Source organism: Hyposmocoma kahamanoa, unplaced genomic scaffold (assembly GCF_003589595.1).
Source record: "Hyposmocoma kahamanoa isolate Upper Pololo Valley unplaced genomic scaffold, ASM358959v1 62, whole genome shotgun sequence".
NCBI classification, from domain to species: domain Eukaryota; kingdom Metazoa; phylum Arthropoda; class Insecta; order Lepidoptera; family Cosmopterigidae; genus Hyposmocoma; species Hyposmocoma kahamanoa.
Window position 1 is genome coordinate 14,203,622 of NW_020653850.1, and position 18,044 is coordinate 14,221,665.

An 18,044-nucleotide genomic window follows, 5' to 3' on the forward strand; every position below is an offset into this window, starting at 1 on the left:
TAAATTTGACTCTATGCCATTTGCGATAAGAACGGTCCAAATTATCCACTCTTTAAAGAGTACAACTCTTTGCATATACATGCACAAAAGTATCAAATAAAAAGTCATGCATTTTTTAGACCTTATCACATTTGCATTATTTGTAAAATAGTTTTTTGTTTTGTATCACCTTTGTTTACATATTTGATCTCGAATTCCACCGCAGAGTATGTAAGACAATTTTGTTTTACTCTCTCCAGTTTGCCATTATCAATATTGGAAATGAAACTATTGTTTCGTGTCTAAATCGCGAAATTTATTTTTCAAATGAAGCCAACGTTTCGGACTGTTTACAAGTCTCGTGATCACTGCTGACTGAGATAATAATAGTTATCAATCAGTTATTCTGAACCATAGTTACAAAAACTGTTAATTTAATGGAATTCTTAATTCACCAAAGAACATATCGCATCCCTCATGGAAGAATGACATAAGTGGAGTTAGGTCAAAAACGTTTATTGCTCCATTAGACACAGAAAAATATAACCCACATCCTCTCCAATTCTTGTAATTCTATAGACTAATATTGCAGATAGGGTCACAAGAATTGGAGACGATGTGGATTATATTTTTCTCTATCTAATGGAGCAATAAACATTTTTGACGTAACTCTCTCTGAAGGTAAATAAAATATCGCGATTTAGATCCGGAAGAATAGTTTTATTTCGTATTTTATTAAGTACTCTATATTATCAATGTTAATAATTATGCCAGAGATGGAATGTCTTAACAACGGTCTGGTATTTATAAAAATGCTAAGTGACTACTTATGAAAGCTTCCAGTTTCGTGTAAACGCACTTAGTAACCAAGTTCAAATTACATTTCGCTGTCAACAACAAAGGAATCGTCGAATATATTCGTACATTTACGTGTACTGTTCTTCGTTCAGTATCAAAGCTCTACGTAATATGTTTGTTCGTATACCTGTGTTGTTCAGAGTTGCGTGGGGGGAAACCGCCGCTGCGGCTTGCTGCGGCGCTGCGCAAGAGTAGACTGCGACACTGGGCCTAGTACTTGAGGCGTCATGGGAGAAGATGTCATTGCCTGGAAAGATTTACATTTGCTGGTTAAAATGTATTCAAAAATTGGATACAGAGCGACAAGTTTGATTTAGAAGCGATAGTTATTAAGAAGGAGGAAACTGGACTCTGAGACTTTAAGGGTAAACTTAACCGCAAGTAAACTTGCGCAGTTTTTGTATTGAAATTATTAGTACGAAGGAACGTTTTATCTTGTAAACGACTTGTACGGTGTACCGTTTTACTTTATAAAGCCTTGTGCACAAATAGAAGTGTTAGTAGAATATTTCGCTTGTGCAAGTTTACTTGAAGGGAAGCATGATCGAGTGACCGGCCGCTAGAAACCTTGTTGCACGATACCTGGAAGGTCAAATCTACAGCTCGTCTCAAATCAGCGGCTGGGGGCGGCGCATCATCTTCCAAAGGTTCTACAGTTGGCAAGGGCGAATTGGCGCTGTGGCTGAGCCACGGCTCGTGCAGGAGGTCGGCGGCGCGCGGGCGCTGCGCTGGTTCCAGTTGTAGCATACGGCGAATGCAGCCTTTGGCCTCGTTGGACACCCCGCGCCATATTCCGCTCGATAGCTCGACCTAGATAGTAATACAAGATTTTGATTACAATCAAATTAAAGTTCAAGTACTCAATAGGAAATCGGACTTTTCAGTAACCACAATGAATGCTATGAAAATAGTAAATTATTAAAAAATCCGAGAGTAAAGGATTGCCGGAGGAGTATGAGTTACTTTGTATTATTTATACCAGTCAGGCGACCAATCTCCGTTCCCGCCAAGGTATATACAGGGCCTTTCTCAAAGCGAGGAAATAATAAAACTCTTAAGAACGAAAGAGAATATTAATAGAAAAAGTAACACAAGCAAAGCAAAGCATTCTTTTTACAACATTTTACATTGTTTCCAATTGTCTACTTCCATATACGTACACCGTCACGAACTGTTGAAAATTCGGTATATTTTCAACTTTCGGTATTTCAGGTGCTTCGGGTATTTATTATTCTATGAATTGGTATCATAAAAAATGAAATTCATGCCCTTAAGTAGAACAAATAAACGAAACAAGTGATATAATGATGAATGATATTATATATTATTAAGAGAAGTACAATAAATTATTTATTCATTTCGTAAATATTATGTAAGTAGAAGAACGTGTTGTATTTTTCGACCTCTAGAGCCGTTATTCTTTACTTACAACAGTAGGTGACGGAACGAAGAAGTCGTGTGCCTAGTGTTAAGCGACACGTCTATCCGTAACAGTTGCAGGGTCACTCATGAGATTTAAATCGCAAAGTTCTGAGGGGCACTGAAACTGCATCAGTCACCCTGAGACATAATTTGACGGTGGTAGAAATAGGTAAGGTGGCAGTACTTCCCTGGATGAACTTTTTCACAAAGAGTGCTCGAATGCTACAGACAGTAGATACTCTAAGGTCAAATATTAATTGTTGTTAAGGGTCTATACAGAATAAAAGATATAAATGAAAATATTATCAATCTATATACTAAGTGATGGGACGAACAAGTCGTGCGCCTGATGGTATACGACACCCCTGTCATTATGTCATGTCGGGATATTTACCTTTCCAGACTCTATTCTGGCCAATATTGCTTCAGGCGTGTCATCTCCCGTAGACGCGAAGGGAGTTCGACCTGATAGCATGATGTACGCAAGAACGCCTGTAAAAAAGACTTCAATTATAAAACGTACAAATATTGTCATAATAAATAATGTCAACTAAAGCTTAATCAAAAAATTTACTACGTCAAAATTGTTTTGATTAAAGAAACCTAATGGTTCCTAAGACAGTTTCCCTGTATCTCCTATGGATTCGGATTTCCCCGTACTGTCCCAATTAAAAAACACACTGTATATTCATAGGCACCGTGAGAAGGGAACTGGCAAGAGAACAAATCCGAAAATGCATCTCCATGAGTGTTTACATTGGACTGTTAAGCTCATTGTCCATTAAACCGATGATGATTGTTTTTTTATGATACCAAGTGGCGGAACGAAAAAGTCGTGCACCTAATACTAAGCTGCACGCCTGTTATGGACACGCAGTTGCAGTGTCACTCTGCGCTTTAAATCGCAATGATCTGATGGGCACTGCCACCGCGCCCGTTAACCTGAGACATAAGTTGACAAGTTTTTTTTCCATATATTTCCATACATTTTTGCCTGTAATTTCACCAGCACCCTTATCCTTCAGAACCGGAACGCAATAATGATTACAACATTACTACTTGTCGGCAGAAATAGCTAAGATGGCACTACATTACTGGATGCAACGTTCTTTATATTGCTCTAATATTTTTTATTTCTTGTCTTAGCTTTGTTCCTTATGTAGTAATAAGTTTAAAATCTTAACAAGCTTTAAAATAATAAACAAAATTGTTAACCCCGATATAAAACACTCTGAGAGCCAGCTTAAACGAAGAAACCCGAGTTTGTCTTGGAACAATAAATAGGATTTTAAACAGTTTTTCAAATAAATGGGTCAGATAAATCTTTGGATGCAGCAGCAAGAAGCTCAATGGACTGTTTTATGGTTTCGTTTGGGATTATAGTGGAAATAAATATGGCAAAATGATCACGTTAGTATAGTTCAGTTTTAAACAAAATTTCCTGTATTTTTTTGTGCAATGCTTTCATGTATAAAGATAGCAGAAATTATATGATATTTGTATGATGCGAAATTATGATTATTATGACAATGTATTTACTTGGTTATACGTATTTAATGAGCAAATTCGTTAATGGCATTTGAATACTCATCCTTATTGGTAAACAGTATATAATATAGTAATTAGAGCGTGATTTTGACATTTTCTTCGCTTCGCTTCATAGATACCTAAACTCCATATGTCACAGGCGGCGTCATAACCCGCACGTTTAAGCACTTCGGGTGCGACGAAATTGGCGGTGTAACAGGGCGTCATGAGAAGCCCGTTCTCGGCCCGAAGTTGCTTAGCCAGCCCGAAGTCGACTAAGCGAATATCTTCGGGTCGCTTCTCAGCAGTCGCGAACAGAATATTCGATGGTTTTATGTCTCTGAAATATTTCAGAATGTTTGTTGTTACAAAATGATTAAACAAAAAACTAATAAATAATTTTTTTACTGAATTTCATTAAACTTTTAGAATAAATGTAAATAGTTATTCCTGAAAATAAATACGAATTTGTGTGTGCACTAGCTATGTAAATTAAGTTCATAATAGCATATTATTGCAAATACGAATTATAATGTCGTTCAATAAACGATTGCATTAAAGTACAATAATTTAAAGGTGAGAGTCGACAAGCATCTTCCAGGCAATCGTGTTTCCTCCTCGACTACATCGACATTTATCATCAGGTGAGATTGGACAAGCATGTACTACTTCCCTTTAACCAATAATACAAAAAAAGTTGTGTTAAATAATGCACACCTGTGCACAACTGTATGTCTGTGCAAATAGTGTACTGCTTGCAATACATTGCGCAGAATAGGCGCAGCTTCGTGTTCAGGCAGATAACGGCGTTGCGTAATGTGCTCCAAGAGCTCTCCACCACGGCACAGTTCTGTGACTGCCAATATGCGTCCGCCTTCTTCATACACGCCTCGTAACGTTATTATATGCGGGTGGTGACTGTACCTGTAAGAAATTGTGACATGAACACATCGAAAACTTTTTTGACCCGCAAATATATTGTACTAATAAATTTATTGAATAATTGAATATCACGATGTTTTCCTACCATGATATTCCATTTTTTTTGTGAAATTACTTCACTAGTGTGTTATAAATCAGGTACGGTATGCTAAAGGTGCTGGTTCAAATCCAGCGGGATTAAGGGATTTTTTTTTAGTTTTCGACCTTTGTAATATTATCACAAGTATTGTCATCTATGGTAAATTACCGTATATTGTCAATTGTGGTAAACCACTGCATATGGCAATGGTAAACTGCACACTCGTCAACTCCGGTAAACCAATGAGTATTGTTAGTAAACTTCAGTAAAATATGTTAAAAACCCACAAATAATATTCACAAAAAAATAATTTCCTGCATTTTAGTTCATCTTATTAGAATATACGACCAAATATAGACGGTGTAAAAGTTATTTACCTACACAATAAACCATTTACAGAGCTATCAAATTAAAGTTACCGAAATACTACTACAACAGACAATTGATATAAATACAAACAACAAATGATATGAGCAAAAATCGATTAAACGGAAAACTCCGAATAGCTAACATTCCTAGTCTATATTTATTTATTGCAGAAGTTTGTTTAAACTCGACAAAATTTTTCCACGAAAAGTCTGTTTATTCTTGTAAGCCGAAAAATGTCAACAAATCTGGGATACCCGTGCCAGCAGTGAGCCGTATACAGCTCTATATAGAACAAAACATAACATAATACCACGATGTATGAACGAGTGTTCACTAATTATCACATGTATTAATAGAAATATCGCAGTAATACCTACATATGGGTGAAGGTTCACAAATATCTTTGAAATTCCCAATCCACATTGGGCTAAAGCGGCAGACGGTGGTAACCCTCTTCTTAAAGGGACAAATTTCAACTAAGGCCACAAGTTCGCAACGATGACATTGCGTCTTAAGTACGCCCAAATCTTGAACGCACCACCGTTCCGCATTTGCGATCTAAGCGTTGACAAAATACATTGGCAGTAGTGGCACACAATGGAAGTAGACAAAATAAGTTTGGGAACCCCTGCTCTAACCCATTCTTCCACCCGATCTACGAGTAAGTCAACTTTTCTACATTGTTTGTTCATTACAGTCGTCACCGACCAAAAATCTTTTCCTGTAAAATCCCTCACAGACTACCGACCAAACTATATTACTTGTAAACAATAGATGCGCAATCTGCGCCTCCAAGCGGTACCCAGGGCATTGTTGCCTGTAGACAACTGTAAGTGATTACAACGTCACCGAGACGTGACAAAAAAGTATCAAAAACAATGAAATATGTAATTAAAATTTCCAATTCTCGGTTCGAAAGTGATCATAAAATTGCTCAGGCTACTTTCCACAGGTAAGTTTGCTTTTGTTTGTTTGGGTTGTTGTAAATAAAAATGAAATAAACTTATTTTAAACATCAATGTTGCCAGTAATAATAATAAAATAATACTGGGAGTTAACTTTTTTGAAGTTACTAATTCAGGTTTATTCGTTGTAACGTTTTAACGTAAAGTGTAATACTATTAACATGTAATACTATTAAAAATGATATTTTGTTTGTTTCCCAGGATACTTAAAAATCAAATGCGCAGAGCGGAGTGGATAAAAATTTTACGACTTTTACGAAAAGATACTTTAAGTAACAAAACACAAGGCAATTGTACAACAAGCTAATGATGCACAGTGGCGTTTAATAATTTGTAATAAACTATAGTTAAATGTTTGTGTATCAAGTAATTTGTAATACCTACTCTTTTATAAATTTGTTTTCATTAAATAGAAGCAGAAACTGTGTCGGAAGACAGTATTTTTATCACCTTTATCCAATAAATAAAAAATACGAGAAAAGCAAGTAATTCCTTAAATTAGAAAGTCATCTCTTCATATTTACAATTTATTTCAAAGAAATATGAATTTCAAGCGTGGACTCTTAAGATCATACATTTTCATGTATATTTCACACACTCGTTCATTCCATTTCTGATTACTATCTATCTCCACTATCTCTTTCCACCAGTGAGGCTACACGAAATTAGAGAAAGTTATTTCTAAACCGGTAACACTGGTCGTATCCCTTAATACACTATGACTATTTCATTTTGACATAATAGGTTTGATATTAGAAAAAACGAGACAAATATGTTTTTCTTTGAAATTTCAATCAGTTTCAAAGCTAGTCTTTAAATTTGAAAAGTGGTCCCACATTTTAGACAACTGTTTCTAGGACATTGCTTCTCTAGTATTATTTATGCTCACTGGATTCTAGAGTCACCTTTCAAATGGATTGAACAACCGTTTGGTTTGAAACCTACTTACCTTAACAGTATTTCAATTTCTTCCCTAGGATCATATTGAAGCTTATCCATGATCTTTGCAGCGTACTGAACTCTGGAAGTTTTATGTTCGCAGAGGCGAACGACAGAGAACGAACCAGTTCCCAATTCCCCCATTAACCTGTAATATTTATAACTATTAATAGGAACTCCTTTGCAATAAAACGGGCATCGGACCAGATTATATCATCTCCTTTTTCAAAATATCATTTGCAATAGAAGTCCTTAACCCTTTCCTGGATAGTGCTTAAACAGTACTATTTATCCTCCTGTTCCATCAATTTTACAGATATTATAATATGAAATATGTATTTATCTGACTATAGATTGTAGTAATTTAATATTTTTGCTATTGTTTATTTTTATTATTTTATCACATAATTTAATTTTGTTTTGTTGTGCACGTAAACCCATTATTGTAACTATTGTGTCCTGTATTTTTGTCTACAGGAAGAAATTCCTTTAAGAAATAAGCAGTACCTTTTGTTTTTGTTTTCAGTTTTACTAAATGTCATTTGTGTTTTCCTGTGCAATAAATAATTTAATAAATAAATACTTTCCTTGCCGTCCGTACTGATTACATTGATTCCATATAAAATGTTCGATGCATATAAATCATTGAATTTTGTCAGTACGTTGTTGATACTTCTCTATGGGAAAGATGTAAGCGGCAACTACACAGAAATCACTTGGAAATCACACTGTAAAGCCCGTAGTTGGTTTTTTCACATCCCCATACCGAAACGGAGTACACCGTGCTATCATATTCTAATATTAAATTTTACGGTAAAACGCTGTTACTGTCCATAAAAGGGTTAAGATCACTAAGATCTACAATTAGTCTTAGTCTCTACCATGTTCCAATTAAAGTTGATTTGCGTTATCGACAAATTGCATCGGAACACCAAATGCCAAATATAAGGGTAATACTGTAATAATACGGTTATGAGTTTTAATAATAAGTTTTAAAGATATCCCTATTTTTCCTGTATTGAAAATAAACATAACAACAATAAAACAATGCCAAATTATACATCACGTTGTATAGAGAGGTCTCTCGGGTAAATATATTAGCAACTTACCTATACTCGTCAAAAAAACGATTCCTATTGACGAAGCCCGACCAGAATTCTTCTGCGGAAGATTTATTGTTTTGCGTCACATGGTTTTGATTCTGGTTTGTAACAGTTTTGTTATTGTCATCGCTGAGTAAGCACGGAGCTACGAAACTGAAACCCCTGGAAAAAATATACACATAAGTTATTATTGAAGCCGAGCATTACATTACACTAATAACAACTCTGATATTTTTCTGGTGTCGCAGACAGCGACTAAGCTATAAAACTAGTAAATGGACAAAAGCGTACCACTATGTGTAGATTATAACTTTCCTGAAAATGCGACCCATCTGCCAAATGTGGCAATAATGGCGAATCTTTTTAAATGCCTCTCGTGGCCGAACGGTTACCATGCCGGACCGCTACGCAAAGGTCCCAGGTTCGATTCTCGGACCGGGAGAAATATTTAAATGGTCTACATTTATTTCTCTCGTGAGTTTGGTTGTAATTTGTGGTCGTCTATGTGTGTGTCCATGGCATCCGCGACACAGGGTATCCGTAGTGCGGGGCTATGTTGAGTGTGTGCGTTATTATTTTTAAGTTTTTTTTTTTTCACTTTTAAGCAAAGTGTCGATGAAATGTACACCAAAAGGCAGAAAATTTATTGTAAGTGTACAATTCAGTGCTTACAGATTTGTAAATTAAAATTTCTTAATTTTTTATATTATTTATATTATATTAGCAACATCTTTTATACTAACCATATATGTGTATTATTTTACTTAATGTACCTAACCAGCTTGGGTTTAAAAGTATTGAGTGGGTCACGAAGAAAATTACCGGGCCGTGGCAGAACAATGTTTGGGAAACACTGTGATACTTGATTGTACTTATTATATATTTAGATTATAGATTAGATACTAGAAATATATATGTATACTATATTAATATACATTTGTTATTATCTTATGCAAAGTTTTGTTATATATTTAATTTTTTTCAATTCTGTTATGTAAGTGTTCTAGTTGATAATTGAAATTTAAATTATCTGAGGCGTCCGCTCCGTTCTTCGGTATATCGGTGTCGGGGTTCATTTGTTTTTGATATTCATGATATTCATTTATATTTTTGTGAAATTAAGCCACTAGTTTCTTATGATTATTAATAACAAAGATTGAACACAAAGAGAAATTCCTTCGATTTAACAGGACTCGATCCTGTCTATTCAGGGCAAAAAGGCATTTAAAAAACCATAAACTTAAGATCTGCAACAAACACATAGAAATTCGTGAGGTCCGCTGACTCGATCTCTGGCTCAGTTGGTAGAGCGATTGTCCTAGATTGGCAAAAAATATACAGTTAAGAGTCCTGTCAGATCGAAGGAATGAAGTCTTATACTTCTATAATCTTTCTGTTATTAAATCCTACCTAGATTTAATCACCTACTAGATGAGTCAGTGAAGTTTATCCGTTAAGACAACACTAGTTTTATTCATCAAAAACTAGTAATTCAGTAAACTTTAGTTTATTATCTCTAAAAATCCAACTAAAGTGATACGAGATTTCTCACCGATGGCGCTACGGCAAAAATTGGTTAAAAACTAAAAACAAAGATCTGCACACAAAAAAACTTGTAAGGGTCGGCTAGTTTGTTCCGTGGCTTAGATGGCATGGCGTCTGCCACGGTTTGCTGGAAGACGTTGAGTCGAATCCAGCCGGACCGAAGGAATTTTATCTAAGTGTTCGATCTTCGGAGTAATAATTATAACCAACTAGTGAAATAGGAATTGTTTGCAATTAAAAACGTCCTGATATCACGTTACAATTTTATCTTATCTTTAATCTTCTAGGATGAGTAAGGTCATTACACAAGTTTATATAATAATTGAGGAAACATGTGATTTTAAGATAACACAGCTTTTCCATCATACAAAGGAAATTGCCAATTACGTTTTAATGCACCTACAGTTAAATTTAAATACCAGTTAACGGTTATTTCTAAAAGGGATAATATTATTAATTTGATCCTCAAAGATATAATTGATCTATTGTAAATATGCACATTTTTTAAATAAACATATTTCTTGTATGTTTCATATATACAATATATTAATTGTTCCGTCTATTTTAGTTGATCTACGGATAAATTATAAATGAACTGCATTCAAGGTAACAATATCATCATGTTTAAGCATATTAAATTAATATTTGGTATTCAAAAACAATATTTGATCCTCTTTTTTATTATTGGTCTTTTCTTTTAACGATCGATATGATTCATGAAGGACCAGTATATCTTTTGATATTGATCTCCTAATAAATCTTGGTTGCTTGGTTGCGCCCTCCATTCCGTAGGTTAGATTAGGTTAGTATAAGAAAAAGCAGCACGAGGCGAGCGAGTTCCACAAGCCAGTTTGCTTGCGCTTACGAACATGTTTTCAGATCAAGTCAATCATTAAAAAGATTTTACCGTCTAAATTTTTCGCCTGCTGCTTTTGCAAATTTAAAATGATCATTTATCATCTCTGAGCGGCACTGCAACTGCTATGGACGGGCGTGTCACTTTTACATCAGGCGCACCATTTGTTCGTCCTGTCACTTGGTATCATAAAAAAAAATATTTTTGATAAATTTATTATGTTTTGTAAAAAGACATGGAACGAAATTTATTGTTTGTAATATAGACCTGCGAGGTTGTTAGTATTTTAGAAATAACACTGTATATATTCAAAATGAATGATAGTCAAAGTAGTTGAGCATGGTTTTAGCTTGATAGATAACTCACAAACTCATAGTGTAAAGAGATAACATTCATAGCTGATAGCCCATTCAAGGCTTGACACTTGCATTACAAGCAGAAGGTTATTGATTCCAACTTCAGCTGAAACTTACATCAGAAAACTTTACACTTTGTTAGTATTATATTACTGCTAGGTTTACACTGTATAATATGTGCTCTTTTATTAACATATCTATTAACAATGTAAGTTTCTAATTCAAATAATGTTCGAAAAATTCCTTGAAGTAAAATTTAATACAAGTAAGTCTGAGTGGATCACACAACCAATACAATATTAGAGGTTGATAATAAAAACAGACAAATATACTTAAACATGACAGGGTTAAATATTTACAAATTCGACTGCAACTGTACACGTGCCATGATACAATGCGTATTCGATATACGACATAATGATAATGATGGTGACGTAATTTCTTGATCTATGTATGTCGTGTATTCATTATTATAGCGCCAATTCTATAGATGTATAAGATTCTTAGGTAATGTTTCATATTCATTTATTGCAATTCACATGTATAGTATAGGTTAATAAGCTTAAAATAGTACGTACGTACATTACACGTGATACATTTCACATTCTTCATAAAATAAAATAAAAATATATAGCAATAACAATGGCAAGTGATTAGGCAATACCGCGAACGTGGCTAAATCGTTTACTGTGGTAAAGAAAAAGAAAATAGGAAGCCTATACGTGGAGCGCACTATAAGTTTCCGGAATGAATAAGAAAAAAATATTATAAATGGTCAGAAATGAATTTATTGCTTCTCAAAATATTAGCGTTAATGCACTTTTTCATATGATTGAACCAATTTTGGAAACAATTAATCCACTCCTCCATGAGAAACTCTGAAACATATTTTTCATACTCTTCGACAGCCTCTTCAGGTGATAAAAATTGCTGACCGCGTAACTGGTTCTTAATTTTTGGAAATAAATAAAAGTCACAAGGTGTCCGGTTCGGGACTGTACGCGGGATGGCTCATAAGGTCAACGTTGTTCACCTTCAAAAATTCACTTGTCTGTCTGGCCGTGTGAGAACTGGCATTATCGTGGTGCAAGATGATATTTGACTCATGTCTATGCCTAAAGATGCCCGAATCTCATGGTATGTCACAATCCTGTCTGTTTTGATCATACGGCGCACAGCATGGATGATTTTGTTGTTCATAGCAGTGGACGTCAAACGTTATGAAATTCGTCACAGAGATTCACACGACCGGATTTGAATTCTGCCAAGCAGCTATAAATAGTCGTATTGCATGGTGCTTCATCGCCAAAAGTAGTTTGAAGCCAAACGAAGCTCCGCTGAGCTGTTAAATTGCACTGAGAGTCGTATTCCAAAACTCTACTCAATACTCAAGTCAGGACTTGAGTATTGCAATGAGCACTGAAAATTATCCTCAAATCCTTGCCATTAGGGTCGTATTTCCAGTGCTTGAAATCATACTCAAGTCTGCTCAAATCCTGACTTGAGCATTGAGTAGAGTCCTGGAATACGACTCTTAAAAAATCATACTACGAAAATTTTCACGAAATAAATCCATGGTGATGTAGACAACCAATTTCTAAAATGATGCCATAATGTAAAAACAAGTGATAGTCAGATGAAACAAATTGTATTCCACAGCCAAAGAGTTCCATTTTCAAATGTTGTAATTACTTTTTAAATATTGTTTATGTAAGTGGCCAATTCCGGAAACATATAGTGCGCCCTATGTATACATCAACGTGTTGATGGGCAACTGCCCCATTATACAAATGTATTCTCTCCAGAATGTGGAGCCAAGTTGTCGAGTCCCATTTTCTAAGATTTGGAAGATAGGTTACGAAACTTAAATTCATTACTAAACTACTATTACTGTAACTGTAACATTCACGACGTAAAGTACAGATACACGAATGTACGAACCTGAAAAGTTCATGTGCATTGGCCGAAGCAGGTACTCCTGGCGAATCTCTCGGAGTACGACACGTAAACTCGGAGTCGAAATAAAACGCATCATCAGCTCTGGACACCGCAGGCCTGAACGGCGGGACCACCTACAAACGTAAATTCATTAAATGGTACATCGAGTTCTTAGGTTTTCGCAATTGTTAGACATAGGAAATGAAACTATTTTTCGGGATCTAAGTCGCGTTTATTTGTTTTTTCCAACAAACTAACGTTTCGGGCCCTTTACAGGTCCCATGGTCACGGTTGATTGTCACCCGTATATACGCGATTTAAATCCGGAAAAATAGTTTCATTTCATTAAATGGTAATCAAACAAATTTAATTAATTAAAAATATATTACAGTGAACTGACCCATCGCGCCTGTTTACTGTTCAGGCACGTTCTGTGATCAGTCACAGATGGAGTTAAAATTAAAAATAATTATAACTTTAAAAAAAACCGGTCTCAAAAGTATTACATCTATTTGCCAAGCTTTATTGAAATAGGTTACCGTGAATTGCGCGAAATCAGATTCATCCCTTATTTTGCCACAGTTTGCTTGGAGATGGAATATTTTAAATGGGACCAATACTAAGGGGTTTCAACAAAAAAAAAGAATCATCAAAATTGGTTCACAAAGTAATCGCGTAAAATAGACAATAAAAAAGGTGGCATTGAGAAGCCCCTTTTCTAAAGTCGGTTAAAAAAGGAAGAATTTCCTGCTCAATCCAGTTGGTAGAGATAAAGTCGGAAGTTTTCTACGAGAGTACAGAAAATGCTTTGATTTTTGTGTTCTTTACAGCATTTAAAAGATGTAGACAGCTGTATAGAAAACAGAGGAAATTTGAGACTGCAACTGTTAAGACTGAGTAAAAAATTAAATCAAGATGAAATTTGAAAACTGTCATGATACCTCTTTTCGCAATAGTGCGTCCCATTCTATACTTGCAAAGAATTCGTGACTCTTTATGTCTTCTATACCATTAGGACCAGCACCCAATCTAGAAAATACAAAATAAATAAATAAATAGTTCAAACATTAGACTGTTTTCCTTTAAACAAAGAAACATCTAAAAATATACCTATTTTGCGGATTCCTTTTGAACAACGCTCGAAGTAAAGACTGTGCTTCCTCACTAAGATTAGACGGCATACCCAGTTTGGCTTTTAGAATTTGAGTCATTGTTTCGTGTCTTGTAGAGCCATGGAATGGTAAATTTCCAGTGAGCATTTCAAACTGGAATACGAAAATAAATTTTAATTACCATATCTCCATGATATGTATGATATTGGCAGATGTAAAAAGAAAGTCCAGTTGAATACTGTAGTCTTACCATAAGTACACCAAAAGACCACCAGTCAGCTGCAAAAGTATGCCCTCTCCTATTAACAACTTCTGGTGCCATATACTCCACTGTGCCACAGAAACTATAAGCCTTATCACTACTTGGTGGTAGCTTAGATAAGCCAAAATCAGTGAGTGCAATGTGACCATCAGCATCTAACAAAATATTCTCAGGTTTGAGATCCCTGTATATGATTCCCAATTTGTGGACATGTTCTAAAGCTAATGCTAGCTCTGCTAAGTAAAACTTTACATCCTCTTCAGTAAACATAACCTGAAAGATGTGTATAATGTCAGTATATATAATTTCAGTTCAGTGAATAAAGTAAAATTAGTCATGTGTGGTCCAATGTATACATTTTCTAATAATAGTAATGGATGGTGTTTTGTGTTTTTTTTTAAATGAGACAGTATGGGGTAATCCCAAACCATAGCAGATACAGGGAAAGTGTCTTACGAATCATTAAGTCTTTTTGTTGTGAAAACAATTTTGGTATAGTCAATTTTTTGATCAAATGTAAGTTGTCCATAAAAATGAATAACTTGAACAAAAATTGTTTAGGCTGATTGATTCAGTTTTATGAAGGTCATTTCATTGTATGGGATGAAAAAATCAGGACAGGATAAAAGTTGGTCAAATTAAATAAAAAAAAAACTACATAGATAATGAATTATTGGTGATGAATGAATAACATTTTATGAAATTTGACCAACTTCTGCTGTCCCGATTCTTTTCTTACAATACAATAAAATCATTCTTATAAGAAAATGAGTCTATCAGTGTTAAAAAAAGTCAATTTTATTCATTTTCAATGAAAAACTATTTTATGACATTTGACTGACTTCTGTCGTCCCAGTTTTTGTCGTCCTATACAATGAAATGATCCCTTTATGAAACTGAGTCAATCAGCACTAAAAAAATTTTGATAAATTTTGTTCATTTTTATGGACAACTCACGCTTGACCAAAAAACTAACTATGTCAAAATTGTTTTCACAAAAAAATACTTAATGGTTTCTAAGACAGTTTCCTTGTATCTTCTATGGTTTCGGATTTCCCTATTTTGTCCCATTAAAAAAATATACTCTGCATTATGCATAATACGCTAGAGCCATTGCATAAATCACTAATATGTGTGGTGAACAATAGATATTACTTTTGAAATAGATAAAAGTATTTGTAATAAAAGTTTTCATAAGACGTTAGTATTCATAGCAATAAATCGCATTTTTATCTTATTATGAGCAGCAATTATTACATAAAATATTATCATCACCACATTACTAGGAAAATATTAAGCCTAATTATTGCGATGATTTACCTCTTTGCTTAGTCGTGAAAACAAATCTCCACCACGCAGAAAGTCCAATATTAAATATAATTTACCGGCAGTTTGGAACGCATAGTGTAATTTAACGATAAATGGATGGCCCATTTCTACTAAGATATTTCTTTCCATCTTGGTACGTTCTCTGTCTCTTACTTTTAGTGTCGCTTTTTTAAGTACCTGAAATGAATTATTTTCTATGATAAAATGTGCATGTAATAAATAAATAACAAAACATTGTCTATAATAATATGTATTTAGTATAAACATGACTTGTGATTATTAAAATTATTAATAATACTAATTTGCAACTTCTAGATGTTTTATTTCTTATTTCCTGTGTAAATGTGTTTGTATGTTCTAGTAATTGTCTCTTTATCATTGATATATTATCTATAAATTACATGACTACCAACCTTCATAGCGTATAATGTGCCAGCATCAGCACCAACAACTTTTCGTACTAAAAAAACTTTTCCAAAGGACCCCTCTCCAAGCACCTTGAGTAATTCAAATTGTGACGGATCAGCCTTCTCATGCCCTTCCTTAACAACATCCTGTAGTTCAACTTCTCTTTCATAGTTAGTGTCTCCTCCGGCCTCCAAACTCTCAGTTGTCGACGCTTGCCGGGATTCTGCATTTTCCACAACCATTGGTAGGCTGTTTGCTGGTTGACTTCCGTTACCACGCTATGAAAAAGAAGCATATAAAGTTTTTGTAATTTTTACTTTACTTTTTAGACATGTTTATCTTACAATTAACAGTAACTAAATACATTTAGAAACTACAGATAAAAATGTTACACATTATTTCTACATTATCTATATTCAACAAGTCTTCCAGGTATTCATCTAGGCTCCGCTGCTACTCATACTCCACAACTATAGTTAACAATTGGGGTATGAACTACATCCAAGGCCTTAAACTAATTCCCAGTTGAATGTACTTTTACGTATTCTGTACTTAAACATGTAAAAGGATGACATGCCGACGTAGGTGTTTAATCGTAAGGGATGACGTCCTTGGAAAAATGTACACTTAGATATTATTAAAAAGAAGTGTAACACGAAATATCTAAGTAACGTGAGACCACCAAACAAACTTACTTTAAAACCTGTTAGCACAGCAGGGTATCTGATGAGTAAAATAAATTAACTAGCTTACTATTATGCAAATTTCACAGGGGTAGAAATTTGGGCGGGGGGCGTTTAAGTTCTTTCTACTATTCACTTTGCGCCAAAGAATTAATACTAGGTAACTTGTTGACAGCGCAGAGTTATTAACAAGAATGAGTAATCGCATGAGGAAAATCCAATACCAACGCAAACAAATACATACCGTGCTGTCTCCGACATTCTGCATACGCCAAGGGTCCGAGGTATTTGCCAGCGGCATAGCTTCCAATTCACAAATACAACATGCAATGAGAAATATTCTAAGCTTGTAAATTTAATTATACTAAACCACAGTGCAGTACACCATTTTAATATTTCTCGTAAAAATACGTATTGTAAGTACGATTAACACGGCTGGAAGCAAGCAAGCAAGCTCGAGCTCGAAGGTTGAATTTGAACGTCAATATGCGCCTGCTGCGTATTTTTAGCGTTATGAAATAGTTACGATAAGGAAAACAAATAGCATTGGCCTATGGTTTTGTCTCTGTCGGACTATATTTTATCTCTATATGAAGTTCCTTAAGCCACAAAAAACAAAAAAAATACCCGGGAAAATTTGAAAGAATTAATTTCCTGGAAATAAACAATACGGAATTAACCACGAAAGAAAGAAATTTATGTGGTCTGTGGAATTAACCGATCTATGAGGGTCGTATTCTAGAACTCTATTCAATGCTCAAGTCAGGATTGCCCTGGCAACACAAGCACTGGAAATACGACCCTAATGGCAGGGACTTGAGTATGATTTCGAGTGCTGTAAACCATTCTCAAATCCTGACTTGAGCATTGAGTAGAGTTCTAGAATACGACCCTTAGGATCGTATTCCAGAACTGTACTCAATGCTCAAGTCAGGATTTGAGCAGACTCGAGTATGATTTCAAGCACTGGAAATACGACCCTAATGGCAAGGGCTTGAGTATGATTTTCAGTGCTCACTGCAATACTCAAGTCCTGACTCGAGTTTTGAGTAGAGTTCTGGAATACGACCCTGGCAGTGTTGGGCGTTAATCAATTAAATTTCATTCAATAATTCAATCAGATTAAAAAATCAATTCAATTGAAATCAATTGCAATTAATTAATTAATTTACTTGCAATTGATTTTAATTGCAATTGATTTCAATTGAATTGATTTTAATTGCAATTAAATTTGCAATTAAAATCAATTCCGGCCGGTCGGGGGGCCAGTTGTTGGCCCGGCTGGGAGGCCGGTTTGGGGCCCGGCTGGGGGGCCGGTTTGGGGCGCGGTTGGAGGCCCCGGTTGGGGTCCCCGGTTATAGGGCCGGTTGGG

General features: G+C 35.0%; 1 protein-coding gene across 3 annotated transcripts; it reads right to left on the reverse strand.

Annotated features, from left to right (window-relative positions):
* Positions 1–656: 656 nt before the first annotated feature.
* Positions 657–17,107, reverse strand: LOC113229468 (ribosomal protein S6 kinase 2 beta). 3 transcript variants are annotated; one of them, XM_026463063.1, is made up of 14 exons: positions 16,917–17,107; positions 15,995–16,267; positions 15,573–15,758; positions 14,241–14,525; positions 13,989–14,143; positions 13,820–13,907; positions 12,882–13,012; positions 8,190–8,345; positions 7,091–7,228; positions 4,504–4,710; positions 3,927–4,126; positions 2,654–2,751; positions 1,420–1,647; positions 657–1,084 (listed from the first exon to the last, which is right to left on the reverse strand). In XM_026463063.1, the coding sequence occupies exons 1-14, from the start codon at positions 16,971–16,973 to the stop codon at positions 974–976; spliced, it is 2,313 nt and encodes a 770-aa protein (XP_026318848.1). In that variant the 5' UTR covers positions 16,974–17,107; the 3' UTR covers positions 657–973. The 3 variants fall into 3 exon arrangements, with proteins under 3 accessions (XP_026318848.1, XP_026318849.1, XP_026318850.1); XM_026463064.1 differs by lacking the exon at positions 16,917–17,107 and adding an exon at positions 16,685–16,787; XM_026463065.1 differs by lacking the exon at positions 16,917–17,107 and adding an exon at positions 16,743–16,779.
* Positions 17,108–18,044: the final 937 nt, after the last annotated feature.

Coding starts and splice junctions, on each gene's coding strand:
- LOC113229468 (XM_026463063.1), bottom strand. CDS start 16,973: ATGCCGCTGGCAAATACCTCGGACCCTTGGCGTATGCAGAATGTCGGA. Junction 13,908..13,988: donor AAAAGGAATCCGCAAAATAG/GTATATTTTTAG, acceptor TGTATTTTCTAG/ATTGGGTGCTGGTCCTAATG. Junction 1,085..1,419: donor CTGTAGATTTGACCTTCCAG/GTATCGTGCAAC, acceptor AAATCTTTCCAG/GCAATGACATCTTCTCCCAT.